General features: G+C 39.7%; 1 protein-coding gene across 1 annotated transcript; it reads left to right on the forward strand.

Annotated features, from left to right (window-relative positions):
- The first annotated feature begins 767 nt into the window (after positions 1-767).
- On the forward strand, positions 768-22,905 carry miga1 (mitoguardin 1). The gene is made up of 16 exons (XM_034183384.1): positions 768-943; positions 1,576-1,718; positions 6,003-6,174; positions 7,563-7,684; positions 8,073-8,205; positions 8,534-8,670; positions 12,747-12,870; positions 13,932-14,023; positions 17,582-17,691; positions 17,800-17,872; positions 17,936-18,022; positions 18,102-18,200; positions 18,281-18,415; positions 20,734-20,787; positions 20,926-21,042; positions 21,484-22,905. The coding sequence occupies exons 2-16, from the start codon at positions 1,620-1,622 to the stop codon at positions 21,682-21,684; spliced, it is 1,755 nt and encodes a 584-aa protein (XP_034039275.1). The 5' UTR covers positions 768-943; positions 1,576-1,619; the 3' UTR covers positions 21,685-22,905.
- The last annotated feature ends 236 nt before the right edge of the window (positions 22,906-23,141 follow it).

A 23,141-nucleotide genomic window follows, 5' to 3' on the forward strand; every position in this document is an offset into this window, starting at 1 on the left:
GGCCTTGGCTGGGAAAGCAGCCTACATTGGAGTGGCATCCCTTCCAGGGGGAGTTGTAGACTGTTATCTACATCATGCTATGGAATCCAAGGATAACCACGGGTGCCAATGAGCCTCAGGGACCACATATACCATGACTTCTACTGTCACCAGTGGGGTGGCTCATGGAGGTGGATAAGATCTACAGTAGATCTTAGTTGTTTATAGAAAATAGGATTTGTGTTGTCATCAGTGCAAAGCATACTGGGACTGTAGGACACAAGGGATTGCGGAAGAACCGAGAAGATGTTAGTGTTGGTGTTAAGTGAAGTTATCCAAAATAAAGCTAAAAGGTCATTAAAATGATGAACGATTGCTGTGTAGTCAACTGCTCGAAACGTTCACATGACTGGCGTGGAAACTGATTGCAAATAGAGTGTAATTTTTCAGATTTACAGTAGAAGAAAGCCAAATCTCCTTAGATCACAAAGAAACATCGAATGGCATAGGTGTCATCTAGCTGAGGGAAAAGCATCACCTTAAGCAAAATTACAGTCTATGGTTGTGATTTCGCTCTGTATAAATGCAGTTGACTTGGCAGGCAGAAGAACCACCTTGAGTTGATGTTAGCCTCCTGATTTACACTCCAGTCCAGCTGGTGGCAGTAATGCTCCGTATAAGGTGGTTGCCAACCGCCATTGAAAAGGAAGCAGAACCTCGACAGACCTCGAGTTTCTGGGTCGAGTTGATGGCCAAAAGGTGGCGGTAGTACACCTTCAAGCCATTATGTCAACCACCGATTCAAGAAGACACAGAAGAAGCGCCCGCTACTAGTTTCAGTTTAGATTTAACCTTTGAGTTCAGTTGTTGTGTCGTTCAAGGGTAGGATTAAACGTTTATTTCGCCTTTTAGAGCCTCATTTGTAGTTTTGAGGTCAGTCACCTGTCTACTGAGTTCAGGCTGGGTGAGTCGAGTGAAACTGTGCGCCATGTGACGCTTTGAAGGTTACCTTTAATTTCTTTGTTTATAATTCCGTTTGTTTTGAGGTCATTGCTATTCCGCGTTTGCTATCTGAATTGGCTTTGTATATTACCGCGTTAATGAGATTAACCTAGCAGCTAATGTGCTGCTTCTGTTCATGTCATGTTTCGCAAAATATCCTACATTAAAAAAATACTAATGTAAGTACAGTTAAAGTCGGGCACATAAGCACTTAGACAGAGATGCCATTTTTGTACATTTGTACACCGCCGCAGTGGAGTTTAAATGAAAATCAAGATGTACTTGTGCAGACTTTCTGGTTTAATTCAAGGGGTTTAAAAAATATTAAAGGTGAGTAATTAGGATCTAAAAATGATGGAAAACATTTGCGAAGACATCAAAGGATTAATTGCTTGATGACAAAAAAGAAAAGGATAAAAAAAAAAAACAAGAGTATTGGTGTTTGGGGATGGTGTTGTAGTTAGGAAAGTGCTTCTCAATCCTATTTTAAAATTATCACGGTGCAGAACTGTACAAGGGTGTCACATGTACCAGAGGCTTAATGTGGTAATGTAATTCGGCTTGCGTGTCACTAACTGTTGTCATCCTCTTCAGCTAACTCAGAATTGTAATGGTGATCAGAGATACTCCAGGACAGAATGACACCGGAGACAGTCACAAGTTTCCAGCTGTCTGTCAAGACTATTGCCCTGCACATGGTTGACCTCTCCTTCTCTGTGTACAGCTCTCTGACTCGGGTAAGGACAGGCTGTGAAGAGTTAATCAAATTATCAGTGTGATAAGAAATGCAGCCAAAGCACGCAGATTGTGCTGATGCTTTATAGATTAGATTAGATTAGATGGAACTTTATTGATCCCTTGGGAAAACTCCCTCAGGGAAATTGAGGTTGCAGCAGCATTGTATAGCAGCACACAGGGTAAGAAGCACACAGATGATCAAAAGTGAAAAAAATCAGTTTGCTATATAAATACCAGATATACTGGTTTACTGGCTACTACTGTTACTCTCATTCCCGACCTCTGTCTTCCTGTTATTCTTCCTCATGTAATTGTTTCTGCCATAACTTCAACGTTTCTTATGAGACACTTGTCTCTGTGTCTGCGATAATGTATACCATTTCTGTGTCTTGTTTTGGTTTGTGAGGGTGGTTGTGAACCTGGATAGTACGTTATTGTGCTGTGGTGTTTTAATTGTAGCGAGATTTGCAAGCTCTTTGAAAGCTCTTTTTGTCCGTCACAAACTTTGACATACTTTAATACAACCCCTGGCAAAAATTATGGAATCACCGGCCTCGGAGGATGTTCATTCAGTTGTTTAATTTTGTAGAAAAAAAGCAGATCACAGACATGACACAAAACTAAAGTCATTTCAAATGGCAACTTTCTGGTTTTAAGAAACACTATAAGAAATCAGGAAAAAAAAATTGTAGCAGTCAGTAACGGTTACTTTTTTAGACCAAGCAGAGGGAAAAAAATATGGAATCACTCAATTCTGAGGAAAAAATTATGGAATCATGAAAAACAAAAGATCGCTCCAACACATCACTAGTATTTTGTTGCACGACCTCTGGCTTTTATAACAGCTTGCAGTCTCTGAGGCATGGACTTAATGAGTGACAAACAGTACTCTTCATCAATCTGGCTCCAACTTTCTCTGATTGCTGTTGCCAGATCAGCTTTGCAGGTTGGAGCCTTGTCATGGACCATTTTCTTCAACTTCCACCAAAGATTTTTAATTGGATTAAGATCCGGACTATTTGCAGGCCATGACATTGGGCCTCATGTATCATTGCTGCGCACTTGTGGCGTAAATTTACGGCGTAAACTTGAAATACACCAAAGTCGCCGTGACATGTATCAAGCAGTGCGCACCTGCCCATTTCTGGCATACGCCTGACGTGATCGTGATAAATGCGACGGGTGGAAACGATCGTAATTATAATAAACACGCCCATAAATATTCAGACTCCGCTTCAGACACACCCTCATTTTACGACATGGAAGCCGGGAAGACGGCAGTGAAAAAGAACTTCACCAATCACAACGCTTGCCAATAGAGCGTCAAAAGCGGCCGTCGTATCAGTTGTTTTGTAGTATATAATCAATAAAGTGTTAGTGGTCCCTCATTAATCGCTGGAGTTACGTTCTAAAAAATAGCCCGTAATACGCGAAACCGTGACGTAGTCAGCGTTATTTTTTACAATTATTATAGACGTTTCAAAGCTGTAAAACCCCTCACTACACAGTTTATACACTTTCTCAATCAGGCATGAACATTTTCTCACTTTTCTCTCGTGTGTAAACACTCTCAAAGTTCAAACCTTAGTAGGAAAATAATACCAAACTGTTTTCAGGCCCAAACATTTGTTTGAGAAATAAAAATAGAAAGTTTTCCTATAAATATTATGATGGCATTTAGAACTAACGAATTAATTTTAACGATTTTAACAATAGTGACTGACCTGTATTTCACAGATCGGGCCTCTGCGTCCTGACGCCGCGCCTTTTTCCACTCACATCTGGCTGCAGCAGGTGTTTGTTTCCATGTGACAAACACAGTTATGAGTAGTTGTTGGCGCTATTTTTTTCTTCTGGGTGACAAGATTCTTATAAACAGATACGCAGAACACAGAACACTGTTAAAAAAAAAAAAAAAAAAAAATTGGACTAAAAACTCGGCGAGACTCCGAGGCCACGACAGGTGAACGCCGTTATAGCGAGGGACCACTGTATTCTCTTTTTACATGTCAATAATTCTTGACGTGGATATTTGCTCGCTCAATTAATAAGACACGCCTAATCTGGCAGATTTCTTTATTTTTTAAATGTATTTCTGTATTTATTTTATTGTGACAACCGAATGGAGACCACAAAACCTGGTTGCAGCACGGGTGAATTAAGGGAATGACGAAACTACAGTTGTTATTATCAATTTCATTGTCTAAAACAATCACACCACATAAAGTTAAGCTCAGCGCTGCTCTGGCTCCAGGCTCGAAGTCTCGAGAAAAGGGCGTGCAGCGCTGTCTTTGCAGTCAGTGCTGTAGCCACGGATCATGCTCCATAACAATCCAGCAAAAGCGGGATTTGTATTGATTATTATGTAGTATAATCAGGAAAGTGTTACTTATCTAACATATGCATTGATTTGTATAATGGCACTGTTTATCATGTTGATCATCTTCATTTTTATGTGGATTCCAGCGCTGGTTCATTTTGGTGTATAATTTACGCCACCTCTCGACCTGGTGTGTACGTATTTTCAGCGCACCACATTGATAAATGCCAAGTAGCGCAGCCGTTTTGGCGTACACCCCATATACGCTCAAATATCGCCGTACGCAACGTTGATACATGAGGCCCATTGGCCCTATGTGTCTTTTTGCAATGAATGTTTTCACAGTTTTTGCTCTATGGCAAGATGCTTTATCATCTTGAAAAATGATTTCATCATCCCCAAACATCCTTTCAATTGATGGGATAAGAAAAGTGTCCAAAATATCAACGTAAACTTGTGCATTTATTGATGATGTAATGACAGCCATCTCCCCAGTGTCTTTACCTGACATGCAGCCCCATATCATCAATGATTGTGGAAATTTACATGTTCTCTTCAGGCAGTCATCTTTATAAATCTCATTGGAACGGCACCAAACAAAAGTTCGAGATTCATCACTGAATATGACTTTCATCCAGTCATCCACAGTCCACGATTGCTTTTCCTTAGCCCATTGTAACCTTGTTTTTTTCTGTTTAGGTGTTAATGATGGCTTTTGTTTAGCTTTTCTGTATGTAAATCCCATTTCCTTTAGGCGGTTTCTTACAGTTCGGTCACAGACGTTGACTCCAGTTTCCTCCCATTCGTTCCTCATTTGTTTTGTTGTGATTTTCAATTTTTTAGACATATTGCTTTGTTTTCAGTCTTGACGCTTTGTCTTCCTTGGTCTACCAGTATGTTTGCCTTTAACAACCTTCCCATGTTGTTTGTATTTGGTCCAGAGTTTAGACACAGCTGACTGTGAACAACCATCATCTTTTGCAACATTGTGTGATGATTTACCCTCTTTTAAGAGTTTGATAATCCTCTCCTTTGTTTCAGTTGACATCTCTCGTGTTGGAGCCATGATTCATGTCAGTCCACTTGGTGCAACAGCTCTCCAAGGTGTGATCACTCCTTTTTAGATGCAGACTAACGAGCAGATCTGATTTGATGCAGGTGTTAGTTTTGGGGATGAAAATTTACAGGGTGATTCCATAATTTTTTTCCTCAGAATTGAGTGATTCCATATATATATATATATATTTTTTTTTTTCCCTCTGCTTGGTCTAAAAAAGTAACCGTTACTGACTGCCACAATTTTTTTCCTGATTTCTTAGTGTTTCTTAAAGCCAGAAAGCTGCCATTTGAAATGACTTTAGTTTTGTGTCATGTCTGTGATCTGCTTTTTTTTCTACAAAATTAAACAACTGAATGAACATCCTCCGAGGCCGGTGATTCCATAATTTTTGCCAGGGGTTGTAGTTCCTGGCATTTCTGGAGCACCCATAATGTGATCATACATACATGCAGTGACACTACTGGGAAGTTTTCCAGAAGTGCCAGAGTTCTGCGTAAATTGTACTACCAGCATGTTGCAGTATCTACAGTGATGCTACAGTTGTTTTTGCACATGACATACTGACATTGTGCAAGACCATTATGTTACTTGATCAAACCAGGTGCTAGATAGATCATGTTTGTTGGCAATTGTGATCTTTACACACCGTTTGTCACAGTTATAGATACATATTTGTCAATGCAACAGCTGGGCTGTTAGAAAATTCTTCTCTTTTTCACCCCATCATGAACCTGTATAATTCTGCTATTTAGCTATTACTCTATCACAGCTGTGTAGGATATAGTGTGATGTAAGCCAAAAAACAAAATATGTCATGCTTGTATGATCGAGGAGAAACCAGTGTGCTCTTCAAAGTGTTTTTAAGACTCACATTTTGTTATACTCTTTTCACCCTTTTCCAAGGTGAGTGTCAGCTCAGAAACTAAGAAGCTTGTGACTGTCACTGCCTGTGGTGCTGTGTCGCTCCTTTTCTTGGCCCGCCATTTTCAGAGGAGAAAGAGCAGAAAGAAGGCTCCCTCACCTGACTGGGACCAGACAAAACTTCAGTTCTTCTCACCAGTATTGCAAGACAATGGTAGGAGCCTCAGCTTCCAAATAATTGTTTTCACCTCCCCTTTGTTGATTAATTTATTTAATCTGGCATTGCCACTGGTTTGATTACAAACATAAATGAAAGGCAAGTTTAAATGTATTGAAGGTACAGCTAATTTCTTATTTAAGTCAACAATGGAGTAAATCTAACCTGTTCATTAAGGCATTCATTGCTTTTGTAAATGCTATTATAGGAATGGAACTATTAACGTGTAATGTGTACACATCAAGAATCTATTCTAAGCCCCTTCTTGTTTGCAATGGTAATGGGACAGGTTCACGGACAAGATCAGACAGGAGTCTCCATGGATCATGATGTTTGCAGATTACATTGTGATCTTTACTGAGCATAGAGAGCATGTTAAGACTAGCCTGGAGAGGTGGTGATGCACTCTGGAGAGAAGGGGAAAGAAAGCCAGTTAGAGCAAGATGGAGTATGTGTGTGAATGAGAGGGAGCCCGCAGGTTAGATAGTGGGGTTGCACGGAGTAGAGGTGGTCAAAGTAGATAAGTTAAAATACTTGGGTTAGCTGTCCAAAATGTAAGCGAGTGTGTGGTAGAGACATAAAGAAGAATTGCACAGGCAGCTTGAAGTGGTTTGAGAAAGGTGGCAGGAATGATTTGTGACCAAACGGAAGGGGAAAGTTTACGAGTCAGTAATGAGATTATCTATGCTGTGTGGGGAAAAAAGACAGTAGGCAGGGCTGAAGATGCTATGATTTTCTTTGGGAGTGATGATGATGGGCAGGATTAGGAATAAACATATCAGAGGGATGGCGCAGGTAGGATGGTTTGGATTCAAAGTCAAAGAGGTGAGATTGAGATGGCTTGGACATGTACCTTTCTATGTAGGGAGAAGAATGGAGTCACCAGGCAGGAGGCCAAAGACCATTGATGTGCTGAGGCAGGACATGCAGGCAGTTGGTATGACAACAATAGGTGAGGTACATATGACAGAGCGCAGGGTGAGATGGAGACCGATGAACCTCTGTGGTGACCCAAAGGGGAGCAGCCAAAAAAGGAAGTATGTGATGTCGTCATGCAATTTTAAAATATGAAAGTGTCCATTTGAGTTTAAATCTTGCCAGGCAGCAAATTTCTTTGTCTGGCTGCCTACAACATTTTGAGTTTGCAGTGTTTGGATTTTAGCTTTTTTCCCATGCATTATCCTTCCTGGACACTACACTGTACACCAGTAATGTGTTTTGAATACATTAGGTCTTGTTTTTTTTTTTTTAATCAAACAGGCAGCCATTTTGTAGCAGTCACACTAAAGCTCGTTTCATTTTACTGGTTTGAAGTTCCTCTTACTACATGCCTATGTAGTAAAAATATAAATGTTATTTCTAAATTCTCATTTTTGTCTGTGTAGACAACACAAGTCAACAAAATATCTCCTTGTCCCTGAACTCCAAGAATGAAGACTTGCATGCTCTGGGGCTTCTATCAGATGACTGTGGAAAACTGTCCTGGTCTCGGCAAAGCCTGACCTCGGTGAGACAAAGCAACAGTTAAAAAAAAAACAAACAAACAATGTTACATGTTTGCTTTTGGTTGTTACTGTCTTGCTGAAGGGCATGTTGACACTATCGCAGTCAAGGATCAAACCTGTGCTCTGATGGTGTCAAGTGAGTCCACTCTGTTGCCCTCAGCAGTTTTGTCATGATGCAAGGTGTTTGACAGCTGGAATGTCTAATGCAAACAGTCAAAGAATCTACACTGGATTGAGGTGCCCAAAGATGACACTGACATATTTTAAAAACATACTATCAGTCCAGATGCTGCTACCGAGGTTGTTATTGGGATATCTGCAATAAACATGGTTGTAATCACACATATGGTTCTTCTTTTTTGATTCTGATATTCTTCTGCACCCCTGAAGGCAAAAAGCTTGAAGTCATCCAACAGCGGCACGTGTGAGAATGAATCCACCTGTTGGGATGGGCCAGAAGATGCCAACATCTGCAGTGTGGTCAATCTGCCGGACACCACTCCAGAAAGCTTGTATCTTACAGGTAAAGAAAAATGTGTTCTGTGGCACCTTGGTGCAGGTAAAGATGGTGTAGTGCAATATGTCTGGAACATTCAAGGATTTTTTCCACCTTTTTAAAATATGATGTTTGAAGACATATCCTTCAAACATCATATTTAAGAGAGTGAAGAAAAAAATCATTGAATTTTCCACATTTGCAGTTTGGTGCTTTGCTTAAAAAATTGCCCCTGGACTATCATGTATTTACTGTTAAGAGATGATACCAAGTCCTCATCTATTTTTGATGAGTTTCAGTATGTTTCATAATAGAATGCACATTGTTCTGTTTGCATGTGTGTGTGTGTTATCAGGTATGGATTTGTTTGAGCAAGCTCTGAGTCGTTGGGAAGAAGCTTTAAAGTTTAGGAGTTGGCAGGCTGAAGATGATGCGTGCTGTGCTTCCGTCAGAGTAGCAGCCAGCGGCACCATTGCTGAGCAGCGCATGGAGGTTCGAACAAACACACTTAATTTTTCAAGACTTTTATGAGGTCTATTTACAAATACTGGCAGAGCCACATCTGGCATGAGTTTTATTTGAAATTCTGTTTTAATAGAACAGGTGTTGATGATTATTTTAACAAATTTTGATTCTCAATCTACAAAATACAGTAGCACATATCGCAGGTTCTCATAATTTAATGTGATATTATAACATTGTTTTGGCTGAACAAGACTCCAGAATGCCATGATACTCCATTTATAACTATATATGAGATCATCAAAAAAATCACATTAAGCCTGAAGCAGGGAATAATTGATGATCAAACAAATATCTGTCCGCTGTTAGACTTGGAAGCTTTGGAAACCAAACAGTTTGTATACTGGTTATCAGTGATGCCGGTAACGCTCTAATCGGACCACTTTTTTTAGTAACGAGTAATCTAACGCGTTAATCTTTCCAAATCAGTAATCAGATTAAAGTTACTTCTCCATGTCACTGTGCGTTACTATTATTTTTCATTGTGGGTCGATAGCAGCATTAAACTTGGTCCGTGGGCAGGAGGTCGAGGTTCGACTGAACTGCCCACTTTAAGTGAGCTGTGAGCTTTTCATCCGCGGTTTTTTGCAGCTGCTCGACTCGTCCTCACCTCTTAAAGCGTGGTGATCAGCACACCTGCACTGAGCTTTACAAAGACATTTTTATACTTTTTTCCTCCTTTATTTAGGATTCTGAGCTGAGCCACTCTGTATCTGGTCGTTAAAAACAGCTGATCCTCCGCGACGCGTCAATAACTAACACTATTTTCCACTCAAATGCACCTAAACACTCTTTCTGAGGACCACATGATGTGAAAACGCAATAAAACTTTCTTACCTATAAATCTGGTCCTGTTTTCTGTATAAATAAATGTTATCCATTCTTTGTGCTCAAACGCCAAAGCAGGGGCGAATCCAGATGGAATGGGGGCGTGGGGCAAGGATGTGCCCCCCTCCCCCACAACACCCCTAGATTAAAGGTCCAGTTTTGAAGCCGTTTTTACTACAACTACTAATATTGCTTAAAATAATAATAATTTTGACAAGTAAAATGTTTAGAGAGAATTTAAATGTTAGAAAAATGTTAGAATTTAATAAGTTACATTTATAAACAATGTAGGTTCAAAATTGCAAGTTTTACTGTTACAGTGCTGTCAACAGTTAAATATGAGGTCAAGAAAGAGGTCTTTATTTTACTTTTTATAAAACAAGTATTTATTTTCATTGAAGTCAAGAAAGGGTGACTATAAAGTGAGTTTTGGCAAACAGGTATCATTGTCATGTTGAGGTGGCAGAGGGTTGTTGTCGGCAGCTGGGAAAAGTAACTAAAAAAGTAACTAGTAATCTAACTTAGTTACTTTTACAATTGAGTAATCAGTAAAGTAACTAAGTTACTTTTTCAAGGAGTAATCAGTAATTGGATTACTTTTTCAAAGTAACTGTGGCAACACTGCTGGTTATTGTCCAACACAGTTCCTGTGAATACTTTTTGTTCTCAAAACACTGATATAAACACTCATGAGTATCAAAGGGTTCAGTTGTGTAACAGTTGATTCTTTGGCTCTTTAATTGAAAGGATTTTAGATTAGTGTACCTGAAATGAGGACACTTCGGCACCCCCAAAGAATCTAGTATGCTTCACTTTTTTGTTTTTTGTTCGCCAAGTTATTTCCATCTCAGTACTACCTCTTATGCAGGCTTTCTTAATTTATCTTTTAGCAAGATATCTCAACAGACAATAACAGATTTCAATTAAATTTGGTGGAGAAGTGGGCTTTGGTCTAAGGGAGATTTTACCCCAAAGGATTCCCCCCCCCCCCCCCCCCTTCTGAGAAACTCACCACTACTGTTTGGTCTTGGCGGATGTATGCCCTCTCTTTAGCTTGGGATATATGTGACAAAGATCATAAAATTGTATCTGATGTATCACAGTCACCAAAGATGAAATTTGCATCAGTCTATCAGGTGGATTGTAGACTCTTGGTGCAGTGGTGGAGTTGGCCTCTAAATCTAGATGCTTGCCTGCCAAAAAAAAAAAAAAAAAGTCTTTCTCGTCTATCGTGCATGTGCCAGAAAATGGATGCCTTCAAAGACCAACATCTTTATCTTCATGATTCCAGTTTAAAGAAATTCAAGAACAGGTCATATCACTTTTCTATTGCTCACATGACTTTTGACCTTGGGTGACCCTGAAATGTCAAACTGGCTTAGAATAGATGTTTCAAGGAATAGGGTACCGCAGTCTCATTTAGGGCTGAAACGATTAGTCAGGTAACTCAAATAATTCTATTACAAAAAATGTTCAAGGCAAATTCTGTGCCTCAAAGCTCCGTTTAATGGTGTAGTACATATGCCAGGCCTGTGTGTGCACTGTAACATCCCCAGAAAAAAACAGAAGAGCACGTGCATATGCCGTGCTAATCCATTTAGCGCCAAAAGCTACAGCTTTCCAACGTGACACACAGAGTAAAATAAAGCCTTTTAAGAGAAAGACGGTCCACGCTGATCAACTGAAATAGCTTACTGCACATTTAAAGCAAAGCAGTGTGTTTGTATAGTTTTAAAAAACACGTGCGGAGTGGCTATTCGCCTGGCGGCCAGCTGCTGTCTCTCTCTGCCCGGTGTGAGTGGCTCAGCACTCCCTTCCCCTCAGACCGGGCGAGTCACAGCTCCATCCCCGGCCACACTGACACAACCGTTTCTGAAAGAAGATCCTCTCAGCAAAAGTCCACTCTTTCTTCTGTTTTACTCACACTCACACTGTTTTGCTTTTTATTTTTTGCTTTTTTGAGCAACACACACACAACCAATGCTTCACAAACACTGTAACTTAAATATTAATAATAAAAAAACTGACTGCGAGGCTTGCATGTTCAACCTTCAGCTGAAATGCATTTGCTGAATCGCAGAGAAAGAGGAATTAAAAAAAAAAGTCACACAGGGACCCAGTCCTCCAACCTTTTTAAAAAAAAAAAAAAAAAAAAAAAAAGCTCAGTTGGGGTAAAAACAAAACAGAAAGCCACTTCAGCAAAATGTCAAGACTTTGGCACAGCGACTTTCTGCCATTGCTTAGGGAGAGCCCTGGACTATTGATGTTGTTTAAAAAACACAAAAGTAATTTTTATCTGATTACTTGATTAATCGCCAGAATAATCGCTAGAATACTCGATTACTAAAATAATCGATAGATGCAGCCCTAGTCTCATTTGAACCCTGTGTGATATCGCAGGATTTGACTACTTATGGGGACCTCCGCTCCCGTTGTGCAGTATATACACAGCATAACTTCACATGGAAAAATGGTGTACTGCTTTTTCAGCTGCAATCATCGAAGCAGCCGCGAAAAGTGTTTTTCTTGGTTCCCAGTGGAGAAGAGAAGACAAAGCAAGTGGGAGACATCGTATCGATAAGTGTTAGCCTACACAGCTAACCAGAGTAGCTGCGCTCTCTCACCTGAAAAAACCGCCTCGACATGCTTATGCTCAGGGTCATAAACAAACTGTAACACATGTCCACTTCCCCACCTCATTGTCACTTTACATTTTCACTTTGTTTGTATGTAAGTTGCCCAAACACGCCCCCCCCTGGAAGTAGAGAGATTACATCATATGCTTCGTATTTTACCCCTTTAGCGCCTGCCCTCAAACGAGACTGTGGTGCTCAATTGGTTAAAGATGCACCTGTGGTTACTATGATGTGATATCATCTTTCTGTTGCTCACATGACCTTTGTCGCTGACCCTAGCAGGTCAAACTCATTTAGGATGGTTATTTAATTGAACTGGTTCAAGATCTGCCCATGGTTACTATGAAACACTAGTATGAAGTCACGCATCAACTTTCTGTCAAAGTACCTACGTGCATGCCCAGTAGGTGTGTCTCAGTCAACCAAACAGTACACGGTTGTGATGCTTTTGTGTTCAGTACATCATGGATCTTGGTTCCCCTTAAGTTATGTGATTGAGAATAGCGAGTACTGAAGTCAGTCAGCACATGAGCACAGGCCTTCCTGGCTGACATGTCTGTGGTTGAATATTTTTGTGTTTAGGACGTCATCAGTGTGGAGTTCATCCGCAGGCTAAAGTCTCTGCTGCAGAGGGCGTACTGCCTGCAGGAGGAGTTTCAGGGAGTGTTGGGCATGTCTGCACCATCATCCCATAACAGCAGCGAGGGTGAGTCAGATCTCATTTATTTAACATTAAGTATATAAACTGTTCCATTTGTTAATCTCAATTTTTCATTTTTTAAAAAAAATAGCTTTTCAGTTGAATATTTAGTGTTCAAGGAAAGTTTTTGTTCAAAAGACATGTTTGCTTAAATTTCAACAAATGCACATTTCCAGAGTCAGCGAGTCGTGTGAAATCAGTACGATCTCATTGTTGTTGCTGTCCACTTGTCCAACCACTCATTATTGATATTATGACAGCAGTGTTAGATCCTGCAAGCGCATGCTATTGAATCGTCAGTGACATTAGTTTTTACTAGTGGCTGTTTTTTCTCAATGCACAGGAAAATTTAATAAACTAAATTTATGAACACTTTCATACTCTTCTTCTTCTTTGTCTTTCGGCTGTTCCCGTGAGGGGTCGCCACAGCAGATCAATCGTTTCCATCTCACCCTGTCCTCTGTATCTTCCTCTGTCACACCAACCACCTGCATGTCGTCTCTCAGCACATCCATGCTTCTTCTCCCGCTGTTTGTGGCAACAGTTTCCTCCTCTTCTTCGTCGTCTTCGCCCAGCAGTAGCCCAATTTCCACCGGCACCCTGTTGAGCAATAGCACCGGTGGCGGACGTTGTCAACCCGGGCCGCGACCGATCCGGTATGGGAATTCGATTCTGAGTCTACATAGTTGGGTTGGCTTGTTTTACGCCGGATGCCCTTCCTGACGCAACCCTCCTCATTTATCCAGGCTTGGGACCGGCACTCAGAATGTACTGGCTGCACACCCCATGTGGCTGAGTTATGAACACTTTCATACTGTGTACACAAATACTCTGTATAAAGTGACAAAGGAAATGTTAAATTGAATCAAAGTGCATTTAACTAATTTAAAATGTACAAAATGTTTGAAATGTGTTAATCACTTTGACTCACTTTTAGTGTACATCACTTGAGTCAATAGACTCCCATTTTTTTTAAATGTTTTAAACAAACCATGACTTATGTATTTCAATGCCAAATAAAAGTCACAAACTACAACAAATGTGAGCATAATTATTTTCCTTCTCAGATAAAGTGTCAGAGGTTTTGGTCGGAGAGGTGCCACATGACACCTGCCTGAGAAACTCTGTCTCCTCCAACTCGTTTGCCTCCATTGTTGAGGTAAGATGAAAAGTCCTCTTGGAGCTTGATTTTTAAATAGCCCTGGTCATCTTGTAGTTGAGCAGCACTTGATTAACTTAATTTACTATGGGAGAACAAGAAGTGACTACTGACTTGGAGTTCATTGAACCTACAAGCAGAATTCATTTATCTCATATTCATAGAATGGTGGTATATTAGGTAATGAGCCTTTTGTTAATAAAACATACATGTTTATTTTAACATTTGGAATACGTTGTGTGCATTAGAAAACAATTTATTTAAAAAAAAAACAAACAAAAGCTGAATATACAACCCCTGGCAAAAATTATGGAATCACCGGCCTCAGAGGATGTTCATTCAGTTGTTTAATTTTGTAGAAAAAAAGCAGATCACAGACACGACACAAAACTAACGTCATTTCAAATGGCAACTTTCTGGCTTTAAGAAACACTATAAGAAATCAAGAAAAAACGATTGTGGCAGTCAGTAACGGTTACTTTTTTAGACCAAGCAGAGGAAAAAAAATATGGAATCACTCAATTCTGAGGAAAAAATTATGGAATCACCCTGTAAATTTTCATCCCCAAAACTAACACCTGCATCATATCAGATCTGCTCGTTAGTCTGCATCTAAAAAGGAGTGAACACACCTTGGAGAGCTGTTGCACCAAGTGGACTGACATGAATCATGGCTCCAACACGAGAGATGTCAAATGAAACAAAGGAGAGGATTATCAAACTCTTAAAAGAGGGTAAATCATCACGCAATGTTGCAAAAGATGTTGGTTGTTCACAGTCAGCTGTGTCTAAACTCTGGACCAAATACAAACAACATGGGAAGGTTGTTAAAGGCAAACATACTGGTAGACCAAGGAAGACATCAAAGCGTCAAGACAGAAAACTTAAAGCAATATGTCTCAAAAATCGAAAAATGTACAACAAAACAAATGAGGAATGAATGGGAGGAAACTGGAGTCAACGTCTGTGACCGAACTGTAAGAAACCGCCTAAAGGAAATGGGATTTACATACAGAAAAGCTAAAGGAAAGGCATCATTAACACCTAAACAGAAAAAAACAAGGTTACAATGGGCTAAGGAAAAGCAATTGTGGACTGTGGATGACTGGATGAATGTCATATTCAGTGATGAATCTCGAATCTGCATTGGGCAAGGTGATGATGCTGGAACTTTTGTTTGGTGCCTTTCCAATGAGATTTATAAAGATGACTGCCTGAAGAGAACATGTAAATTTCCACAGTCATTGATGATATGGGGCTGCATGTCAGGTAAAGGCACTGGGGAGATGGCTGTCATTACATCATCAATAAATGCACAAGTTTATGTTGATATTTTGGACAATTGAAAGGATGTTTGGGGATATCATTTTTCAAGATAATGCATCTTGCCATAGAGCAAAAACTGCAAACACATTCTTTGCAAAAAGACACATAGGGTCAATGTCAATGAGCAGATCTGATTTGATGCAGGTGTTAATTTGGGGGATGAAAATTTACAGGGTGATTCCATAATTTTTTCCTCAGAATTGAGTGATTCCATATTTTTTTCCTCTGCTTGGTCTAAAAAAAGTAACCATTACTGACTGCCACAATCTTTTTTTCTTGATTTCTTATAGTGTTTCTTAAAGCCAGAAAGTTGCCATTTGAAATGACTTTAGTTTTGTGTCAAGTCTGTGATCTGCTTTTTTTTCTACAAAATTAAACAACTGAATGAACATCCTCTGAGGCCGGTGATTCCATAATTTTTGCCAGGGGTTGTACTTATGCCAATGATGAATTCTACTTTTGCATGACATGATTGCCCCCTGGTGGTGTTTGCATTTGTTAAGCCACCTTGACACTTGCATGAATTTGATCCCCCAGTGTGTAAACTTGTGGTCAACTGTTGTAAACTGTGCGCAGTTGCATGCCAGTGCACCAAGAAAATTTTGAAATGTCGAAAATTTCTTTCACGCATTAATTTTGTGCCACTTGCGTGAACTAGTTGTGAACATTGTGCAACCTATTCAAAAACACTGTGGCAATGTGCACAGAGCATCTGAATCTGAAATTAAGACTATGAAGAGATATTACATCTATAATGAACATAATTTAGCGATTAGAGAAAGGTTTCATCAGGCAAGTTCTGAGAGCAAATGTGTCATCGGCTAAGAAAAGATGGTATGCTTTGGCTTGACGGCAGTGTGGGGATCAAATGTCAAGGTGCCTTTAATGTGTGTACATTATTTCACACAGTCGCCAGCAGGGGGGGCATTTCAAAAATATACTGCATTCTACCCATAGGGGCTTCACTCTATATGTGGTTGCATGTTAGTTTTTCTGAATATCATTACTGTAATTTCCTGACTAGAGCGCACCTAAATATAAGCCGCACCCATCAATTTTAAAAAGAAAGAAATTGTACATAAATAGGCTGCTATTATCTATAAGCCGCAGGTCTCCATGTTGTAACATGAGATATTTACACAGAAAGATGTTAGAAAGACTTAACTTTTAATTAAAAACATGCTGTAAATGCTTTTTTTCTGACAAGCGCATCATCCAGCGTGTGCATGGGGTCGCGTGCCGTCTCCACTCCACATGGAGAACTAAATAATTGTTTTTTTTTTTGTTTGTTTGTTTTTCCTTCTCTGTGGGAGATAATTACATCACGTGCAGCCATGATCGCTTGGTGTCTCTGCTAAATGAGACGTTTATGAAGCACTGTGAATTTTCCAACTTGTGGCTCAAAGACTGAGACCCGTGGGGGGGGGGTCCGCTGATAGGGGTGCAACTGTGGGGCAAAGGGCTCGGGACTTTTCTTCAGCCACAAGCCCACAACAAGGATTTAAAGTATTTTCAGACATCGTTTTCTTCAGGATGTGTTGATGAATCCACTAAAACTAACAGGTGAGACTTATTGTGTGTGAATTTACACTGCATGAGGACTGCAACTTTCAGCCAATTAATGGACAGCATCAGTTGACGTATTTCAACTTATGAGAGCCTGGAAAAATCCATAAATTAGCCACATCATTGTTTAAGCTGCAGTGTTCAAGGCATGGAAAAAAGTAGCAGCTTATAGTCCGGAAATTACGGTATATTAGGTCTCCGATTCAGTCTGAAGTAGCCCCTATAACTGTCTGCTACCGGGAGGCACTAAATGTCATTGAGGTTGTGGGTAATATACTTTAATTTCACCCTTTAAAAAAAATGTAATTTTATCATCCGGAAGACGTGGAATACTTGTACATTAATGCATGCAGTTGCTATCAGGGGTCATTCATGCCATGCAAAAGTAGACAATATCACTGCACAAGTATATGAATTCAGTGTTTGTATGAAATTATTCTGAAACAGTTACACCATTGAATCTGGGGATGTGTCATCTACAAATGGACTATACTGGAGTCCTCAACACTGAGGCACTTGTGTGCTGGATCATGAAGAGAAACGCCACATGGCCAAAATGTAACTGACTTTCTCCAAAGTGTTATCTAGGAATTAAGTTTAAAATGATCAAGAAAAAAAAAAAGTTCTTTAACAATTTTCCTGGTGTAAATCAGTTGTCTCTCTCAGCTGTTAGAACCCGGAGAGCTGAGAAGCGCCTCCGTTCTCAGGTTTCACCCGTTCTATGATGAGGCGCTTCAGATGGCTGAGGAGGACAGAATCTCCTGTCGGGTGCTGCGGTAATTAAATTTTTTTTTTTTTAATGAACAGTAGAAAAACATTGCTACATGGTTTTGGTGAGTGACATACATTGATGGTTGTGACTTTTTTTTTTTTTGTATTGTCAGAACTGAGAAACTGGAGTGTCTTGGGGATGTGGACTTCCTTGCCAAACTACACTGTGTGCGGCAAGCATGTCAGGTGGGTGTGCTAAAGTCATTAAGCTCAAACACTTGAAATCACTGACAAAATTTTTGTTCCCAGCTCATTTTGCATGAAAAGGCAACCTGGACATTTCTGGTCAAGACAGGGAAAACAATACTGTCCTCAATCATTGTTAAAGCACAGAAGGTAAGCCTTACACCAGCAACACATTTATACTTTTAGTGCGAGTACTTTGCCTTTTAACTTTAATTTTTTATTTGTAAAGAACCCAACATATTTTGAGGAAGCCTTTGAAAAGATGGTTTCCTTCCTGGAGCATACAGAGCACTGGGAGGACACTGAAGTAGAGCTCGCCACAATTGGGGTAAGAATAAGTCTTCAAGATCCCATACATGTGATAAAGGTCAGAGGTGCAACATGTTGTTTCCTGCCAACTCTCACCAGGTTAAGCACTTAAACTTCTACGATATAGTGCTTGATTTCATCCTAATGGATTTATTTGACGACTTGGAGAATCCACCCAGTTCTACCCAGAATATGATTAACAACCGCTGGCTCAACAACAGCTTCAAGGAGAGGGTGAGGGAACTTAAAATTCAATGTCAGACCAACAACTAATCAGAGCACAGTAGAATTGTTTGATCAGCAATGCAGAAATGTCGTCAAACTCAGTTGAGCTAACCTAATTAATAAATATCACAACTTTGTGTTGTGCCATTATGTTGTAAATTCAAATATTTGAAAGTGTGCATTTATAATGACAGCGCCACTAGGCGGCTGAGTAGCTCATTGCAACATCCAGTTCATATATCTTGTAGTTCAAAATACAGACCTTGGATGTGATCTTGTTTAGTAGCCAATTCTTTACATTTGTTTGTAAAGTGAACATCATCCACAACTTGTAAAAGCTGGCAACACTGATTTCTGCTTAGTTTGGACCCCACGTTTCATGGTAATGATTCCCAGTTTGTTAATTTCTCCATGAGAACAACAAACTGATGAGCAGTAGCCTTGGGGCATAGCTGTAGTTATGCATGCTGTTACTGTGTATTGCCCTTGCAGCAGATACAACCCCTGGCAATAATTATGGAATCACCAGCCTCGGAGGATGTTCATTCAGTTGTTTAATTTTGTAGAAAAAAAGCAGATCACAGACATGACACACAACTAAAGTCATTTCAAATGGCAACTTTCTGGCTTTAAGAAACACTGTAAAAAATCAGGAAAAATAATTGTGGCAGTCAGTAACGGTTACTTTTAGACCAAGCAGAGGGAAAAAAAGATGGACTCACTCAATTCTGAGGAATAAAATATGGAATCACCCTGTAAATTTTCATCCCCAAAACTAACACTTGCATCAAATTCAGATCTGCTTGTTAGTCTGCATCTAAAAAGGAGTGATCACACCTTGGAGAGCTGTTGCACCACGTGGACTGACATGAATCATGGCTCCAACAGGAGAGATATCAATTGAAACAAAGGAGAGGATTATCAAACTCTTAAGAGGGTAAATCATCACGCAATGTTGCAAAAGATGTTGGTTGTTCACAGTCAGCTGTGTCTAAACTCTGGACCAAATACAAACATGGGAAGGTTGTTAAAGGCAAACATACTGGTAGACCAAGGAAGACAAAGCGTCAAGACAGAAAACTTAAAGCAATGTCTCAAAAATCAAAAATGCACAACAAATGAGGAACGAATGGGAGGAAACTGGAGTCAACATCTGTGACCGAACTGTAAGAAACCGCCTAAAGGAAATGGGATTTACATACAGAAAAGCTAAATGAAAGCCATCAACACCTAAACAGAAAAAAACAAAGTTACAATGGGCTAAGGAAAAGCAATCGTGGACTGTGGATGACTGGATGAAAGTCATATTCAGTGATGAATCTCGAATCTGCATTGGGCAAGGTGATGATGCTGGAACTTTTGTTTGGTGCCGTTCCAATGAGATTTAGAAAGATGACTGCCTGAAGAGAACATGTAAATTTCCACAGTCATTGATGATATGGGGATGCATGTCAGGTAAAGGCACTGGGGAGATGGCTGTCATTACATCATCAATAAATGCACAAGTTTACGTTAATATTTTGGACACTTTTCTTATCCCATCAGTTGAAGTTTGGGGATGATGAAATCATTTTTCAAGATGATAATGCATCTTGCCACAGAGCAAAAACTGTGAAAACATTCCTTGCAAAAAGACACATAGGTCAATGTCATGGCCTGCAAATAGTCCAGATCTTAATCCAATTGAAAATCTTTGGAAATTGAAGAAAATGGTTCATGACAAGGCTCCAACCTGCAAAGCTGATCTGGCAACAGCAATCAGAGAAAGTTGGAGCCAGATTGATGAAGAGTACCGTTTGTCACTCATTAAGTCCATGCCTCAGAGACTGCAAGCTGTTATAAAAGCCAGAGGTGGTGCAACAAAATACTAGTGATGTGTTGGAGCGTTCTTTTGTTTTTCATGATTCCATAATTTTTTCCTCAGACTTGAGTGATTCCATATTTTTTTTTTCCCTCTACTTGGTCTAAAAAAGTAACCGTTACTGACTGCCACAATTTTTTTTCCTGATTTCTTATAGTGTTTCTTAAAGCCAGAAAGTTGCCATTTGAAATGACTTTAGTTTTGTGTCATGTCTGTGATCTGCTTTTTTCTACAAAATTAAACAACTGAATGAACATCCTCCGAGGCCGGTGATTCCATAATTTTTGCCAGGGGTTGTAGTTACGCAGTCAATTTTTGCCATAGAAATTAAAGTTTTTGTTTTTTATGCCAATATGACGCACTTGATTGAAACAGCTTGTTTATGGGACTGTCTGCATTTACCATCTTCAATTATGTGAGCATTTAGCATTTCCAGGTGTTGTTTTACTTCGTTTGGATTTGACAGGCAGTGTCATCAAGCTGTTGGACAGTACTAAAACAGAAGAGGCAGCACATGAAGGTATGGAAGGTTCAGTATCTTTTTGTACTGTAGTAGGGCCGATTTTGAGACAAAATGCCAGCTCAGTAGGTCCCTGTTTTATTGTTAACTTACAACTTTAAAAAAGTCCTTTTTGGTCATGTTTCATCTTTGTTGCAGTTGCCACATGGCTTTATTGCACATTTATACAATGTATGTGAAGAGATCAGTCCCATCCTAGTATGGGGGTTCCTTGGTCCCAAAAACATGCTGCATGATGTCTGCCACTTTTTCAAGGTCAGTATCAGATCAGACTTCTTTTTCATAAGTCAACTCTCGTCTCCATTTGATGCAAAGTTTTATAGCTGTAGATCACTGTTCAGTTATACACTGGAAGCTATTTTCATATTGCTCAGATACCTTCCACCACACTGAAACAACGAACCTGACTTAATTTTACTTTGTGTAGCATCATAATCACCCACTGATTTGAGAATGTTTTTACCAGGAATCATGCACTAACAGCCATTTACAAATTTTAAAAGTAAATAGAAGGGATTGGTGGTGGTGGGGCTGCTTAAGAGACAAACCTAATTAGTCTAAGGAATATCAATTAACGTCATTTTATTTGTTATTGAGGCAAAGAAGACAATTCAGACTAAATCACTGTCCTGAAAAGCAGTGTATTTTAAGCATGGAAGTGGGTTTTTGCCATCACTGATTATGTCCTCCATTCAGGACCAGGTACTGTGTTTCCTGAAGGACATTTTTGATCTAAACAAGGTGCGGTATTCATCAGTAGAAAGTCTGGCAGAAGACATGTTACAGCTGCTGCATCAACACTGTGACCTGCTGTTGACCTACCTGGAAGCAGAGTCCATGTCTCCACACCACAGCTTCATGGCCACACAGGGACAGCTGGTGGCCGAAGTGCAGTGAAGAACAGCAATGATCTCCAGAAAAGGCCAAGCCAAATAAAATGCATAGACATTCTTGAGACCGTTCAAGACTGACTAACACGTGCCATATAAAACTCAGGTGTCAGCATAGGAACCACAGAGCTTGAATCAAAGTTCTGAGTGAAGGTAATCCAAAACTTGTTTCTCCTGAACAGGAAATTGGTGCAAGTACTCATGAGCACCCTGGTTTATAGCTCATCTATTAATTATGGTTTCACTGGAGAATGCACTATAAATAGATGAAGATATTCAAAAGATGGCATTCTGTCTGATTTTCAGATGGCAACAAATTCAACATCTGTGGGAGTATAGAAACTTAGTTTTAGGTGTAGCAGTGGATTTTGTATTTTATTTAAAAGTTCAGCAAAACAAGCGCGTGGTAAATAGTTAATATTACTCATTGGCACCTGTGTTTGAGCCTGCCCCGAAAGAGTCAATGGGACAGATCCTGCTCTTCAAAAATTGTCATGAATAGTCTTGCTGATGATGCCACACCATCAGACACCAACCAGGTTCATTATAACACGGTCAAAAACAATCAGCAGAAAAGCATTAAAAGTGGATGCCATTACACTGGAATCTCCACAGTGGGCTTACAATGCAGAGGCCTAGGTCTACACGATCATTGATACTGCATATAGGTGCAGCAATTTATCATCGTGCTTACATCACCAGAGGACACTCATTAACACTACCCAAGACAAAAGTCAACACACAACAGATTTTCTTGACAAAGAGGGGTCAGCTGACTGGAATGGCAAATCAAGACGTCCTATCAGCCACCACCACAAACTACTTTCAAACAGTTAATCTGTATGAAGACATCATTTGAAAGCTGGGATGACTTGTAAACCATAAATTAAAATCACAGCATTAAAACAAGGTGACAAAAAAAAAAACATGGGGGTAGACACACAACTGAAGTACAAGTTGAGAAAATAGCATTGCCTTGATTTAGAAGGAAATGTTGAACTGTGTCCCTGCTTTATTTCTGGCTTGGTCAGTGTGAAAGACTGGAGCATGCCAGGCGCTTTTCTGAGAACAAAACGTCTCTGGTAAAAACTGAAACTCGAGTGTTTAAGATTTTTAACTTCTTGGAATATCAATGTATAATTGTCTCTAAAAATGAACATTAAAGACAAACTTGAGCTGTTGAACAAAACTTGTTCATGATTTACACTTAAATGGTAGTAAAATCCTGTTATCTGAATTATTCAACTACAACCCCAATTCCAATGAAGTTGGAACGTTGTGTAAAATGTAAATACAATGATCTGCAAATCCTCTTCAACCTATATTCAATTGAATACACCACACAGACAAGATATTTAATGTTCAAACTGAAACTGTTTTTGTGCAAATATTTGCTCATTTTGAAATGGACGCCTGCAACATTTCAAAAAAAGTTGGGATGGGGCAACAAAAGACTGGGAAAGT

The sequence above is a fragment of the Thalassophryne amazonica genome, chromosome 12 (assembly GCF_902500255.1).
Source record: "Thalassophryne amazonica chromosome 12, fThaAma1.1, whole genome shotgun sequence".
Classification (NCBI taxonomy): Eukaryota; Metazoa; Chordata; class Actinopteri; order Batrachoidiformes; family Batrachoididae; genus Thalassophryne; species Thalassophryne amazonica.